Source organism: Notamacropus eugenii, chromosome 2 (genome assembly GCF_028372415.1).
Source record: "Notamacropus eugenii isolate mMacEug1 chromosome 2, mMacEug1.pri_v2, whole genome shotgun sequence".
Lineage (NCBI taxonomy): Eukaryota > Metazoa > Chordata > Mammalia > Diprotodontia > Macropodidae > Notamacropus > Notamacropus eugenii.
In genome coordinates this window covers 186498817-186514941 of record NC_092873.1, presented here as the reverse complement: position 1 = coordinate 186514941, position 16125 = coordinate 186498817, and the positions used below count along the sequence as shown (strand labels likewise).

The 16125-nt window shown below is 40.3% G+C and overlaps 1 protein-coding gene across 2 annotated transcripts in view; it reads left to right on the top strand.

The window, feature by feature from the left end:
• BEND3 (BEN domain containing 3) overlaps positions 1 to 9080 on the top strand; it is a 73022-nt gene extending 63942 nt beyond the window's left edge. For both annotated transcript variants that reach the window (XM_072642974.1, XM_072642975.1), the window contains one exon: positions 3332 to 9080. In XM_072642974.1, the coding sequence (XP_072499075.1) occupies positions 3332 to 5590 (2259 nt within the window). In that variant the 3' untranslated portion in view covers positions 5591 to 9080. The remainder of the gene's footprint in view (positions 1 to 3331) is intronic.
• The last annotated feature ends 7045 nt before the right edge of the window (positions 9081 to 16125 follow it).

Genomic DNA, 16125 nt, shown 5'->3' with positions numbered 1-16125 from the left:
TTGACCTTTATGAAGCTTGAATATCACTTTTTAGGGGTAGAAGTAAAGTCAAAATTTATATTTCCTTTAGGAAACACTGGAGAATATTTAAAGATGATCCTGTTTGCTGTAGATAGATAGATAGATAGATAGATAGATAGATAGATAGATAGATAGATAGATCCTGTTTGCTGTAGATAGATAGATAGATAGATAGATAGATAGATAGATAGATAGATAGATAGACAGACAGACAGACAGACAGACAGACAGATTACATACATCTGTGAACTTGGCTTCATTTACTTTTTATTTATGCCATCAAGTCGAAATATGATACTGTTCTTGAGAAAAAAATCCCTTGCACTGGTTAAAACTTAAGATCCCCTCCTTTTCCACCCTTTATAGAAAAACTGAGGCTTGTTTAGAATTTTGTGGCAAGTCTGCATTTGATTTGGCACCCTAGAGTCCACTTGGACTTAACTGGTTCAGTGTTGTTAACCACTTATTCTGCCCCCTTTTAGCTAGTATTTGTATTCTTTCTGGAGTATTACCTATAGATCTGCAGAGTCAACATTCCCATTTGTTTTTAGGCATCTCTTTGTATTACAAGGCAACCATTTAATAAGCCAAACAACCAAAAAGCCCTCTAACATTCTTTTTAGAAGACAAAGGTGAGAAGTCTGGCATAGGCTATTGGCAGCTAGGGCCAGTAAGAAATACCAGCTGTTGAAGGCATCATGGAATCTGAACTCATGGGTATTTGATGTATATATTAGAGTCAGACTAAAAAAATCATACCAAAATAATATTGTTTTCTCCAAGAATGTATTGAGGAAAATGTGCTTCTTTTCATAGCCTATGAGTTTGACTTTACCTGTGAATCCAGGAAATCTGTTAGAGGCAGCTATGTAGTTCAGTGGTAGAGGTCTGGACTTGGGGGTCAGAAGACTTGAGTTCATGTCTTGCCTTAGGTTCCTCATCTGTAAAATGGGGATAATAATACCTAAGTCACAGAGTTATTTTGAGGATCAAATGAAATAACCTTTGTAAAGTACTTAATAAAACTTAAAGTATCATGTAAATGCTAGATATTGTTAGTATTACAGATAAACACCAGCGTAAGATGAAAGACTCATTAGAGTTTTAGTCCTAATTCTTCTACTGACAAGCTGTGTTGGTTTTCCTACTTCCAGGCCATTTCCCTTTACATTCTTTACCCTGCTGCCTCCTGATGCTATTCCCATGGGCTCCTTCTCCCTTTGGTGAGTTCTTCCTGGAACCTCCATCTTTGGGGAAGGTCTCAAACCAGCCATCTGTTATTCTCTAGACATCACTATCCCCAGACAAGGATACTTTCTTCCCCTTCTTCTCCTTGTATGTATTGTCTTCCCCATTACTGTGGGGGTTCCCTGAGGTCAAGGTGCCGCCTCTCTCTGTGCTGGCACACAGTAAGCACTTAAAAAATACTAATTGAAGTGAATGTTGAAAACTGTCTTTACATGTAATTGGAAAAAATAAAATACTGTTAAGTGGGGAAAAAGTAAAAATAAAACACACACAAAATGCTTATTGACTGATTGTTACTTAAAACTGATATAAAATGAGGTGTTTCTCCCCAAGTGTGATGTTGAAAGTTTACTGGGATAAGCGAATTTCCAGCTCCCTTTCCACAGGAAATAATTGCCTGCCTGGGGATATCCATTCTTCTGGTAAAACCCACTTAACCACTATGGAAAATCCTCCTGGCACATGAATTAATGTGGGTACAGTTTGAATAAAGGGGGATGCCATCTTTTCAATGCTCTCTCAGTCCTGTGGTTGGAGGAATTCATTTCTGCTCTCTAGACTTTCCATTGGGGGAGGCACAGATTTGGGCTGCAGGGGCTCCCATACTCTGTTCATATTCACTGTATCAACCATTGAGCAGTCCATTTCTAGTTTATGCTAGGACCAGAGATTGAGGACACCCTTGACTAAGAACAGTTTTAGGGAAACTTCTTTGGATCCTAAGCCTCCCTGGGGGATTTTGAATTGCCTACATTTTTTTGGATGTTTCTAGGAGGAGAGCTTAGAGAAGTTCCCATCCAGGCTTTGCTGGGATCTCTGTTATGGGAAAGGATTCCCTCTGGACCTACTAGAATCATGGACTACAGGGATAAGGAGTAGGGCCTGCAGAATTGCCATTCTGGGAAATTCAGCAAGTTGTTTCCTGCCTCTGCAGAGAAATATCCCCTACAAGATAAATGCTAGAGGTTGGACTTGTTCAAGAAGGAGTGAAATTGGTTTGGAAGCTAGGTAGGATGGTGCAATTAAACTGCTGCAGCTTCTCTTCCCCCCAGACGCATTTTGACTAGCTTCTGCTGTCCATGCTTTATAAAGTACTTTGAGGTTTGCAAAGCGCTCTACAAAGTATCTCATTAGCTCTTCAACAGACCTGGAAGGCAGGTGCTACTATTATCCCCATCTTATAGATGAAGAAACTGAGGCAGGCAGCGAGTAACTTGGCTCAGGTTCACCCAGTTATTAAGTATACAAAAACAGATTTGAATTCAGATCTACCTGATTGCTGGGCCAGTGCTCTGTGCGCTATGGCGCCATCTGCTGGTCTTGACTTCTTGTGCTTTTGTGTATTTTTTCATTTTGATGGCTTTTTTTTTTTTTTTAACAGATTTTCTCTCAGTTTATTTTCAAAAAAACATAGGAAGGAGAGATAACAGGTTTTATTGTCTCCATTTACCTAAGGGGTGAAATGATTTGCCTGTCACACAGCTAGATAGTAGCAGAGTCCAAATTAGAACCCAAGACTGCTACCCTGTGTTTTCAATTCTTTTGCAAAAATATATAGTCAGGCCCCATACTTTTTTACTGTATGAGGGCATATGGCCAACGCCAGGTCAGGTTAGTTAATGGAGTTCCTCCAGATTCTCATTTCTTTGTTGTCTCTTCAGGGAGAAGAAACTCAGAGCCGTGTCTGGACCAGTCCCATGAAGTGGGACTATCACCAGTAGCAATAATAAAAAAATAATAACAACAAGAATAGTATTAGTAATAATAGGAAGCCTTTAAGGTATGCAAAGCACTATACATATGTTGCCTAATTTTTATGTCATAAGCTGATTTAGAGCTGAGGGTTGAATAGCCTAGGTGAACTTTAGCTGATTGGGTTTCTCTGAAAGGACTAAGATCAGGGTTGGAAAAATTCTCTCTCTTATTCCAATTAACCTGCCCTCACATCTCCATCAGTCATTAGCATTTCTCAGTGTGTCTGCCTTGGATGTGGGGGGACGAGAGGATAGATAAATGGTAGTACCCACCTAACCACTATGGAAAACTTTTTTTTCTCCCCTAGGCCCTTCTGGCTGGCATGAAGAGCAGAGACACCAGCTCCCCCAGCCAGGGGAATGGAGAGCAGGCCAGCAAAAGCAAGAGCTCTGGGACTGGGTGGCTGTGTGAGGAGGAAGCCCTGAGCGATGTGACCGCCCCCTCCTACAAGAAGCCTCTGTACGGCATCTCACACAAGATCACTGAAAAGAAGAACCCACCCAGTGGAGACCAGCTTACCAACTACGAGCTCTATGAGAGAGTCACTTCCAACAGCAGTCCATCACCCCTCCGGCTTCTGAATGAGCAGAGGAAACGGGACTCCAACAACACTGCTCCAGGGGCCATGCTTGCTGGGGCTGACAGTGACCCCAACATCTACTCCTTAATTCAGAAGATGTTCTATACTCTAAACACACTGAATTCCAACATGTCCCAGCTGCACAGCAAAGTGGATCTGCTCTCCCTGGAAGTCAGTCGGATCAAGAAGCAAGTAAGCCCTACAGAGTCTGTAGCCGAATTCCAGCCGCCACCTGAGTACCAGCTCACTGCAGCCGAGCTCAAGCAGATTGTGGACCAGAGCTCATCGGGGGGTGATCTGGCCTGCCGCTTGCTGGTGCAGCTCTTTCCAGAGCTGTTCAGTGACAATGAGTTCAATCGGAGCTGTACTGCCTGTGGCTTCGTGAACAAGAAGAAACTCGAGTCTCTCCATCTCCAGCTCATCCGAAACTACGTGGAAGTCTGCTACCCCTCAGTGAAGAACACGGCTGTGTGGCAAGTGGAGTGCCTGCCTCAGGTCAATGACTTCTTCAATCGTTTCTGGGCCCAGCGGGAGATGGAGAGTGGTCAGCCAGGAGGCCAGACGTCCAGCTTTTATGAGACAGAACAGGTGGAAACCCCCCACTTTCTAGATGACAAAGAGCAAGAAGAAGCTTTGTCCCTGGACCGCAGCAGTACCATTGCCTCTGACTTTGTCCTTGATGCACAGGACCTCAATGAGTTCTTAGATGAGGCCTCCTCCCCCGGGGAATTCTCCGTCTTTCTCCTCCACCGACTGTTCCCCGAGCTCTTTGATCACCGTAAGCTGGCAGAACGATACAGCTGCTATGGAGATGGTGGCAAGCAGGAGTTAGACCCCCAGCGCCTGCAGATTATCCGCCGCTACACAGAAATCTATTTCCCTGATGTTCAGGAGGAAGAGGCGTGGCAACAGCAGTGTGCCCAGAGGATCAACGATGAGCTGGAAGGCCTCTGCCTTGACGGCAGCGAGTGTGAGCAGCTGAGGGATGACTGTTACGATTCCTCCAGCCTTCCTGATGATGTGTCTATCATCAAAGTGGAAGACAGCTTTGAGTATGAGAGACCTGGCCGGAGGTCCAAGAAGATCTGGCTGGTTCCTATTGACTTTGACAAACTGGACATCCCCCCTCCTGACTTTGAAGTGCCCATGGCTGACTATCTGCTCAATAAGGAACAGATTCGGAGCATCTATGAAAGCAGCCTGTCCATAGGGAACTTTGCCTCTCGGCTCCTGGTTCACTTGTTCCCTGAACTGTTCACCCATGAGAATCTGAGGAAACAGTATAATTGCAGTGGTTCTCTAGGCAAGAAACAACTTGATCCATCTAGGATCAAGCTTATCCGACACTATGTGCAGCTCTTGTACCCCAGAGCCAAAAACGACCGGGTGTGGACGCTGGAGTTTGTTGGCAAGTTGGATGAGAGGTGCCGTCGGAGAGACACAGAACAGAGGCGCACCTACCAGCAGCAGCGAAAAGTGCTCGTGCCGGGCCTCGAGAGGAGGGACTTCATGAACTATGCAATCAACCCCGAGAGGTTCCGAGAAGAGTTTGAAGGACCCCCATTGCCTCCAGAAAGGAGCAGCAAGGACTTCTGTAAGATCCCTTTAGATGAATTGGTTGTCCCTTCCCCAGACTTCCCCGTGCCTTCTCTCTACCTTCTGTCTGACAAGGAGGTCAGGGAGATCGTGCAGCAGAGCCTCTCCGTGGGCAATTTTGCTGCCCGTCTCCTGGTCAGACTTTTCCCAGAACTCTTTACCCCAGAGAACCTGAGACTGCAATATAACCACTCTGGTGCTTGTAACAAGAAACAACTCGACCCAACCCGACTGCGACTGATCCGCCATTATGTCGAAGCTGTTTACCCTGTGGAGAAGATGGAGGAGGTGTGGCATTATGAATGTATCCCCAGCATTGATGAGAGGTGTCGGAGACCCAATAGAAAAAAGTGTGATATCTTGAAAAAAGCCAAGAAAGTAAAGAAGTGATAGGAAACTGTTGAACCTCTGAAACTTGGGGTCACTGAGTTCTTAGTGAAGGGCCTACTTGGAGACTCAGATGGTTATTTTTTAGCATTGGTGTGGCATCCACAGAGGTGCTCACTTGCAACAGTGGGAAGTGGCTTACTACATTTGCACACGTAGAGACCTACTAAAACAAAGCAAAAGAAAGCTTTGAATCTTTTCTGGCCCTGGTCTAAAATGCATATGCACCAAGCTCCCTTAGCGCTCAGGCAGACAGACTTTGCTCTGAGCAATAATTTTCCAGCCTAGGATGGAAGGACTTTTTACTCCTTCCTTTTTACTGTTTAAATGGCAAGTCATGCATCTGTATTGTTCCTCTCCCCACTTTTGCATCTTCCATTTTTATCACTTTTTAAAAATTAAACAGGAAAATAACAAAAAAAAATCATTGAACTCTTTGAGGGCAGTTTTCATGGGAAAAAAATAGCTTTTACACAGTTGAGCTGAAGTACTGTAACTAGACATTTTCAAACTTAAGAGTTTTTTAAAAAGACATTTGAAGATTTTTGTAATCCTTGGAAATGCCATGCTTGTTAGAGCCGATCTCAGCATCAGGCATGGTATATCAGCCATGAGTCCTGCTGTCCATGTCCTAATGCTTGGTTTTGGCATGACCAAGATCACTATATTGATGTCAGTAGGGTGAAACTGCCCACATTTTTTTTTCACTGTGATCAATACTGAAGTTTAGGCATGGTGTACATGTGTTATCTCTTGTGATCCCACACTCAATAGAATGTTAGACTCACTTATCTATAGGGAAAAAAAACACTGGATGATGATAAGAATGTAGACAGATATTGAAACCCACATTTAGCGCACCATCAGAGTTTTAGCTATCGCTTTTTCTCCCCCTTATTTCACATAGGGAAAGGAAAAACACATTTTCTGTGAAATGCAATTTTGCCATTAGGTTCACTATTCTGCCTAAAAACAGTTCTTTTTATGGTTATAAGAAGGTACCACTTACATTTCCTAGATATCTTCCAAAAGGCAAACTCTAGAAACCGTGGTGATTTCAGGTCACAGAATCTCAAGAGAGTGGAGAGAATTCACCACACCTCAGCGGCTGTCCAGGGAATCCATCAAAAGATCCTATACTTCGGGACTAGCTCAGTGCCTGCCCCAGAGCCTCTGCAGTTGGGGACAAATGCCACACTCGGCCTCAAACTGTACCATATTTTTACATCCCACTCACCTTCAAAGTATCCTCTTTGAAATTTCCCTGTGGACTCTTTAAATTGATCTTCTCTTTCAGTGCCTATTTTATTTCTTAGGCTCATAGTTATGTCAGTAGAATACTGTCCTGTTTGTCTAGCTAATGAAGAAAGACCACTTTAGCCTAGTGGCATGCTATTCAAGGAGTTATAACTCTCAGAGACTCAGAGAAATCCTTATAAAAAAGATGATGTCACAGACACTTCAACATGTTTATGTGGTCAAATACCTAAGGAGATACAGGTACCTCTCACTGAAAATTGAGTAGGCTAAACATGAAATTAATAGATTGCATCCACAGTCTTTATGAAATCCTTGTGAAATTTTTAAAATTTAAAATTTTTAAAGTTTAATAATACAGTTTGAGAGGCAGCATGGCCTAAGGCTTGCCTTGGGAGTCTGGAAGACCCTTGATTCAAGTCTCGCCTCTGATATATTTCTGCTATTTTCACCCTCTTTGCCTGTCCGCCCCCCCCCCCCCCCAAAAAAAGATGTTAAAAGATTTTTTTCATCTGTAATTTTTCTTGAAATTCACAATTAATTCCATCAGCCATTGAGCAGTTTACCTTTTTATCTTAATATTTATAAATTTATCTCGGCATCTGGAATTGGAAAACATTATGCGTAGTTGTCTTAAACTTCAGGGTATATGTTGTTTCTTTCCACCCACAAACATTAGGAACGATTCCTAAGTTAATGAAATTTCAATGTGCACAAAGATTGTCCAAATCACAAAAGCCCTCATTGGCTTCAGAAATGTCCAGACAGCCAGGGGTTGCCCTGGGAGTCACCAGAGGCATATTTTCTTTTATTTAGGCCTTTCTATTATGTCTAAGCTTTCCCTCATTGGTCTGCTCTAAGGATTGTGGATTGCATCTCCCTCCTAGCAACATCACTACTCAGTGAGATAGCTGAACTGAATTACTGAGGATTTGGTAAGTTGGTAATTAGTACCTGTCCTCTGGAACTCTTCTGGAGAGGATCCTAAGGCCAATGAAAATTATCCTTGTTTTTAGAAGATGGAACACAGCCCAGTTCCTCCTACAAAGGTACAGTCATTTAATAATTCATTTTTAAAATACCCATTTCCCCTGTTCTTTAAAAAAAAAAATTTTTTTTTTAAGAGAAATTAGCAGGAAACAGGAATCAGATAAGCTTCTTTGTAACCTCTGAGTTAGAGAGAAGTCAGTCTTCTTTCCAAATCTGTGGTGAGCTCACTCTTCCTTTATTATCTTAACTGCCTAGGATTTTGCCTTCCAGAAAGTAATTGGAAGGAATAAACTCCAGTATAAAGTTGTAGAATAACTCCGGAAAGCCATTTCTTATCTCTTCTAGCCAGGAAATGCCTCCACATCTTTACTCAGTCCTTATGGTGTCTTCTGTGTTGTCATTAGCAGGCCACTTCAGCCCACTTTTTATATTTAAGCAATAGAAGTACAGAGTACTTGATATTTCCCCAGGAGTTTAGAAGCATTCTGACACCCTTTTGGCACTCTATTTTGCTTCTAAAATCTTTTTCTTTTTTAAACCTTGTATTTTAAGGCCAGAAGAATTAGCACAGTTATCTCCTAAAGTAGCACACACTCAACAGCCATCACCTGTTCGTGGCATCTAAAAAGAATGTACAGTTATGAATGTAATTTAAATTCTCCTAGGCTGTGTCTACACTATCACAATCCAACAGGGAATAAAATTATGCCCTGGGTAATAGGTGCTTTAATGTCTAAGTGAGGGAACAAATCCCACTTTGTCACTGTTTACCTTTTCACTGTCTTTTTTTCTTTTTTTTGGTTGGGGGAGGGTGAGAAAAGGGAGGAAGGGGAGGGAAGGATTAATCATCAATCAATTGGATCTACTTTGTAGGGAATTGAATTGGCAGTTAAAAGTGGTAAGAGGAATTGGGTTGGCCTTGGTCTGGTTATTATGGACCTGTATGCTATGGCCTTTGGTCCCACCTTGGTCTCTGAATGTTTTGTTTTATGCTTGATTAGGGGTGGGGTAGGGGTGAGTCTAGAGAAGAAAATCTTCTGATTGACTTTGGCCAAGTGAGTTCTTACCTTGTGCATCTGGGGAGGCAAAAAACTAAAAAAACAAAAAACCAATAAAAATAAAAGCTTGCCCGTGTAGATCCAGCCTTAACCCTTTCTGACATTCTAGATATAACAGACCATGCAAAAAGAGGATGCCAGGGTAAAAACCTTCTGTAGAGAAATAAAAACAGTTTTACCAAAGATAATGAACTGATACCCCATAATGGCTGCATCTTCCTTTTGATTCAAATGCGTCTTTAGAAACCTGAATGTAACACAAACCCAGGACTTTTTTTTGTAATTGTATGCTCTTTAGCAACTTTGTGTGAATTTTTATACAAGCACTGTTTTATGGGTTATATAAAATGTCATAGAAAAAGTATAGAGTCTTGCAATCTAGTGTTTTAAATCTGGAGAGCGGTTTTGGGGTCCCCCTCCTCATCTTCAGGCCATGGGTTTGTGAGCTGCTTGGTTTATTTTTGCCTTTCCAGTTTGGCCAGTTCCTTAACACCTTCTGTACCAAAGAATATAAAAACTACTTGGTCATTCCTACCAGTGGGGTGCATTGGAATCTAATACCTGGTGCTGATTAACCGCTGCGTCTTTTATTTCAGTCACAATTAGGCCTGATACTTCCCTGATAGAAGTCAGTCAGAGGAGTTCATTAACAAGCCCTCTCCCTCATGAGCCTCTGAGTGGAGGCTGGTGACCCCTTGGTCACATGCCAGACCATTTCTAACACTTTTACATTGCCTAATGAAATTCTCCCCTTTATCATTTTGGATTAAATTGGATTCACTTCATTGACGCTGGTCTCTATTATTAGCTGATGGCCGGAAGGCCCCATGTTCTTTCTCCTCTTATCTCCTCCGAATTTGCTATTTTATAAATTCAGGTATTTATAAATTCATTGCAGAGAGAGGGACTTTAATACTGTGTTGGGAGAGAGATTTTCCTCTCAGGGGCTATTGAGATGTGAAGGTGTAGGACATGATTTTGAATACTTCTGGCAGTAGATAATTCTCCATCTCTGCTTTGTTTTTCTTCCTTTTGATAGCAGTGGAATAGAATTGGGTAAATACTTGTATTTAGGGTACTCTGACCTAAGGTAGTAGTAACTACCGTAGACCTACAGCATTAGTGAGTGATAATTGAACTATGTGATTGGTGCTCCCAGACACAAAAGCGAGGACGTAACATTCAGATCACTTGTGGGTTTAAATGAAGAGTCGGCTGGAAAAAAGGTGAGTTCTTTGAAATTCCTCTTATAACTGGGGTCTTGTTTCCTGGAAAAAACAAAATATATAGGTGATTTTTTTTTAAAGAAGTAGGGATTTCTATGAACAGCTTAATATATTGTGATAAACAGTTTTAAAACATTTTTAAGTTTTACCATTCCTCAAATAAGATACAGGGTGGGATGGTGGAAAAGAGTAGATATGAAGTCAGAAACATGGATTGAAGCCCCAGTTCTGCTGTGTGACCTGTGTTGGACAAATCATTTCAGCTTTCTCAATCTCATTTTCCTGATGTAAAGATGACAATGATGATAATAGTAAATAGCTAACATTTATGTAGCTTTTACTGTGTATCAGGCACTGTGTCAATAAGCATTTTACAATTATCATCTCATTTGATTCTCAGAACAAACTTTCAAGGTCCATCCTCTTATTATACCCATATTACAGATGAGGAAACTGAGGCAGAAGGGTTAAGTGACTTGCCCAGAGTCCCACAGTTAGTGTCTTTAGGCTGGTTTTGAATTCAGGTCTTCCCAACTCCACGTGGTCCCAGTGAGAATAATACTACCTGTACCATGGTAGGCAAGTGACAATCTCAAAAAAGGGATAATATATAGTTAAAAAGCTCTTTGTAACCAAAAAGGACTATGTAAGTGTGAAGTGGTTAAGACTGCTGGACTTGGAGTGGGGAAGACCTGAGTTCAAATCTCACCTGATATTTGCTAGACAAGTCACTTAACCTATTTCAACTTGTTTATCTGTAAAATGGGAATAATAATAGAACTCACCCCACGAGGTTGTGTGAGGATCAAATGAGAATACAGATAGAAAGCACTATGTTCTCAACATTTTATGTCCCTTTCTCTCGGTTCTTGACACTGCCTCTGCCCTGGTGTAGGCCTTCATCATGTCACAGCTGAACTATTGCAGTAGCCTACTGGTTGTTCTCTTGGTCTCAAGTCTCTCCCCATTTCAGTCTGTCCTTCACCCAGAAGTTAAATTCATCTTCCTAAAGTGAAGATCTGACCATGTGTCTCACACAAAATCACACTCATTTACACATAATAAATTCCAGTGGCTCCCTATCACCTGGATCAAATATAAAATCCTGTTTAGCATTCAAAGTCCTTCACAGCCTGGTCCCTCCTGCCTTTCTTCTCACACCTTACTTCCTTCCTCTCCCCATATACTTTGCAATCTGGTGATACTGACTTACTTTACTGGTTATTCTATGAACAAGACGCTATCTCTTGGCTCTGGGCATTTTCGCTGGTTGTTTTCCATGTGCCTGGAATATTCTGCTTCCCAGCTTCCTTTCAGTCTCTGCTAAAATCTTATCTTCTAGGAGAAACCTTTCTTAATCTCACTTAATGCTAGTGCCTTTCCTCTGTTGATTATCTCCATTTTATCCTGTAAATCTTTTTTTCTTATTTAATATTTTTTCCAATTATATGTAAAAAGTTTTAATATTCTTTTTTCAAATTTTGAGTTCCAAAGTCTCTCTCTCCCTTCCTTCCCCCTCATTGAGAAAGCAAGCAGTTTGACATGTTATGTTTGTGTAGTCATACAAAACATGCCATTCTGTGAAATAAAACAGACAAAAAAATCGCCAAGAAAAATAAAGAAAAAGTATCTTTGATCTGCATTCAGGCCCTTCCAGTTCTTTATCTGGAAAACATTCATCATAAGTCCTACAGAATTCTCTTGGATCATCATATCGCTGAGAATAGTTAAGCTATTCATAGTAGATCATCATACAATATTGCTGTTAGCATGTGCAATGTTCTCCTGTTTCTGCTCATTTCACTTTGTATCACTTCATGTTAAGTCTTCCTATGTTTTTCTGCGATCATCTTATTCATCATTTCTTAAAGCACAGTAGTATTCCATCAGTCATATACAACAGGTGTATGTTTAACCATTCCCCAATTGATGGATACCCTTTCAATTTCCAATTCTTTGCCACCACTAAAAAAGCTGTTATAAAATATTTATGTACATGTTGGGTCCTTTTCCTGTTTGTTTTTTATCTCTTTGGCATATAGGCGTAGTAGTGGTATTGCTTGGTTAAAGGTATGCATTGTTTTATAGCCCTTTGGGCATAGTTCCAAATTGCTCTCCAGAATGATTGAATCAATATACAGCCTCACCAATAGTACGTTAGTGTTTTAATTTTCCCACATCCCCTCCAATATTTGTCATTTTCCTTTCCTGTCATATTAGTCAATCTGGCCCGTGTGAGGTAGTAGGTCAGAGTTGTTTTAATTTGCATTTCTTTCATCAATAGTAATTTAGAGCATTTTTTTCATGACTATAGTTTTGATTACTTTGTCTGAAAACTGTCTGTTCATATCTTTTGACCATTTATCAACAGGAATGGCTCTTATTTCTATAAATTTGACCCAGTTTTTTATATGTTAGAGAAATTAAGTCTTTATCAGAGAAACTCACTATAAAAACTTCTTTTTCACAATAATGATTACTGACTATATATATATTTCCTTCCATCCTATTTCCCCCCTCTTTTATCCTACTCTCTCCTTTTATCCTACTCTCTCTCTCCTTTTATCCTATCTTTTCTCAAAAGTGTTTTGCTTCTGACTTTTGCCTTCCCTATATTGCCTTTCCTTCTATCAGCTGTCTCCCCTTCTCCCCCCTTCTGTTAACTCCTTCCTTTCCTACTTCCCAGCATGGTAACATATATTTCTACACCCAACTGAGTGTGTATGTTATTTCCTCTTTGAGCCAGTTCCAATGAGAGTAAGATTTGTGTACCCCCCTCCCCACTTCCCCTATTTTCCTCTCCACTGTAAAATCTCAGGCCTCTTATATTAGATAATTTATCCCATTCTACCTCTCCTTTTCACCTTCTCCCACCATTTTTCTTTCTCATCCCTTTATTTTTTTTTTTAGATAATCATACCGTCATATTCAACTCATATCTCTGCTTTCTGTCTATGTATACTTCTAACTGCCCTAATAATGAGAAAGTTTTTAGGAGTTATATCATTTTTCCATGTAGGAATGTAAACAGTTTACCCTTATCAAATCCCTTATGATTTCTCTTTCCTGTTTGCCTTTTTATGCCTCTTTTGCATCTAGTACTTGAAAATCACATTTTCTATTCAGCTCTGGTCTTTTCATCAGGAATACTTGAAAGTCCTCTATTTCACTGAATGTCCATTTTTCCCTTCTGAAGGACTATACTCAGTTTTATTGGGTAGGTGATTCTTGGTTATAATCTTAGCTCTTTTGCCTTCTGAAATATGATATTCCAAGCCCTATGATCCTTTAATGAAGTTGCTGCTAAATCTTGTGTTATCCTGACTGGCTTCATGATATTTGATTGTTTCTGTTTGGCTACTTGCAGTATTTTCTCTGATCTGGGAGCTCTGGGATTTGGCTATAATATTCCTGGGAGTTTTCATTTGGGGATCTCTTTCTGGAGGTAATTGATAGACTCTTTCAATTTCTATTTTACCCTCTGATTCTAGAATGTCAGGGAAGTTTTCCTTGATAATTTCTTGAAAAGTGATATTTAAGCTCTTTTTTCGATCATGACTTCCAGGTAGCCCAATAATTCTTAAATTATCTCTCTTGGATCTCTTTTCTAATGAGATACTTAACATTTTCTTCTATTTTTTTCATTCTTTTGATTTAGTTTGATTGTTTCTTTATGTCTCATAAAGTCATTACTTCTACTTGGCCCAATTCTCACTTTTAAGGAATTGTTTTCTTCTGCAAGCTTTTGTATCTTTTTCATTTGGCCAATTCTACTTTTTAAAACGTTCTTTTCACTAAATTTTTGTATGTGTTTTCCCATTTGGCTAATTATGCTTTTCAAGGCATTCTTCTCTTCATTGGGTTTTTGTGCCTCTCTATCATTTAGCCTATTCTGTTTTTTAAGGTGTTATTTTCTTAAGTGTTGTGTTTTTTTGTGCCTCTTTTACCAAGGTTTTGACTCTTTTTTTCATTTTCTTGCATTACTCTTATTTCTCTTCCCAACTTTTCCTTTAGTTCTCTAACTTAATTTTAAAAATCCTTTTTGAGTTCTTCCATGACCTGAGACAAATTCATATTTTTCTTGAAGGCTTTGGATGCAGGAATTTTGACTTTGTTGTCTTCTTCTGAGTGTGTGTCTTGATCTTCCTTGTCACCAGAGTAACTTTCTAGGGTCAGAATTTCTTTTTCTGTTTAGTCATTTTCCCAGCCTATTTCTATGCTAAAGTAGAGCTGTGATTCCCAAGTGGAGGGGGCACTGTCCCAAGTTTTAGGGTTCTTGTGAAGCTGTTTTCAGAGGTAACTCTGGGGACCTGTAACTTTTTGGCTCTCCCAAGGTGGTATGATCTGGGAAGAAGTGTGTTTACTACTCTCTTATACTGTGCTCTGGTTCGTGAGTGATCACTAGCCCTCTTTCCAGCTCTCGAACTGTGACTGGTGTTCCTGCTCCCCTGTGACCAGAAGCTTTGCTGTTAGTGCTCCTTTTAACACTGGGACTAAGACACAATACTGTGACCCAGATTCAAGTATAAGCAATGCAACAGAGACCTGCCCTTGGATCCAGCAAAGTGACTCCTGTAAATCTTCGAACCCATTGTCCAATCCCCTTACTGTCTCTGGACTGAGAGGTGTGGAAACTGCCATTGCTACCACTGATTCAGTTGCCTTGAGACCAGTTCCTGGTCCGCATTAGCCTGCACTCCTCTTTCACCCTGGTGCAACAGATCTCTCCTGCTGACCTTCTAAGTTATCTTGGGCTGGAAAATTGTTTCAGTCCATCTTTTCGTGGGTTCTGCTGCACTAGAATTTGTTTAGAGTTGTTATTTAAAGGTATTTGGAGGGGCTTGGGGGAGGGCTCAGGAGAGCGCCTGCCTTTTCTCCCTCATCTTAGCTCTGTCTCTATCCTGTAAATTTTGTTTGTGCATAGTGGTTTTCATGTTGACTCTCATGTTCAGCTGAACTCCCCTAGAAAAAGGATAGTTTTAAGTCTTTGTATCCCTAGTACTTAGCTCAATGCCTGGTACGTTAGTAGGTATTTAACAAATGCTTAGAGACCAACTCAGCAATTGCTAAGAACAAGTAAAGCCTTGGTCCTTACCCACCGGGATTATATTTATTTTAAAGGCAGGGCAGACAGACATGGCTCTTTAGCTTTCTAGTTAATTACATGATAATTGTTTTTACATTTTCAATTATCTGTATAGCCATAAGGAATTTTTCTTTGGTCTTCAACTACTATCCTTTTAAAATGTAAGGCTTAAATTTTTTTAAAAAAAGAAAAACTACCCAACATCTAAGAAGACTAAAGCTGCCATCTTGGCCTCTACTGGGGAATGTAGGGAGACAGTATATGTTTCTGATGGCAGACCCATCAAAATTGTTAGGAAATTAGGCTATTATCAGGAGCATCATTTTTGGTATATAAGAAAGAGCTCATTTAAAAAAAAAAATTAAAAAAATCAAGATAATTCTTAAGTCCAATTGGCCAAAAGATAACTATTTTTCAGAAGATAGTTTCCAGTGGTAACTAGCTCAAAAATTACTTTCTCCCCCTTGCCCTGAGACTAGTGTGTAAGAAATAAAAACTCAAGTACAACCAAATCCAGAATTTTGTTCTTCTGCTTGGTGCAAATAGTGAGATAAGACCATTGCAAATAGGGTTGGATTGCTGTCCTGCCTAAGGCATGCCCACAGGGCTGCACCATTTCTTGGCCCTCTTATTCCTCTGGAGATTGAAATACACAGTTGTTAAGTGTGAGGTGAATGCTATTAGCAGTGCTCAGTAGCCTGGCTTTGTGGTGGTGTATTGTCCTGTTTAGGATGTTAAACCTTAGTCTGTACCCTTGTGACAAGCAGAAAACTGGATTTTTGAAACATCTTACCTTCACTTCTGCCTCAGTTTCTGAATTTCTCAAATGGGGGTAATAATATTGCCATCATCAGATGGATCAGAAGAAGTTAAGGGAATTATTAATAAAGGGGATATTTAAATCATGAGATGGAAACAAGG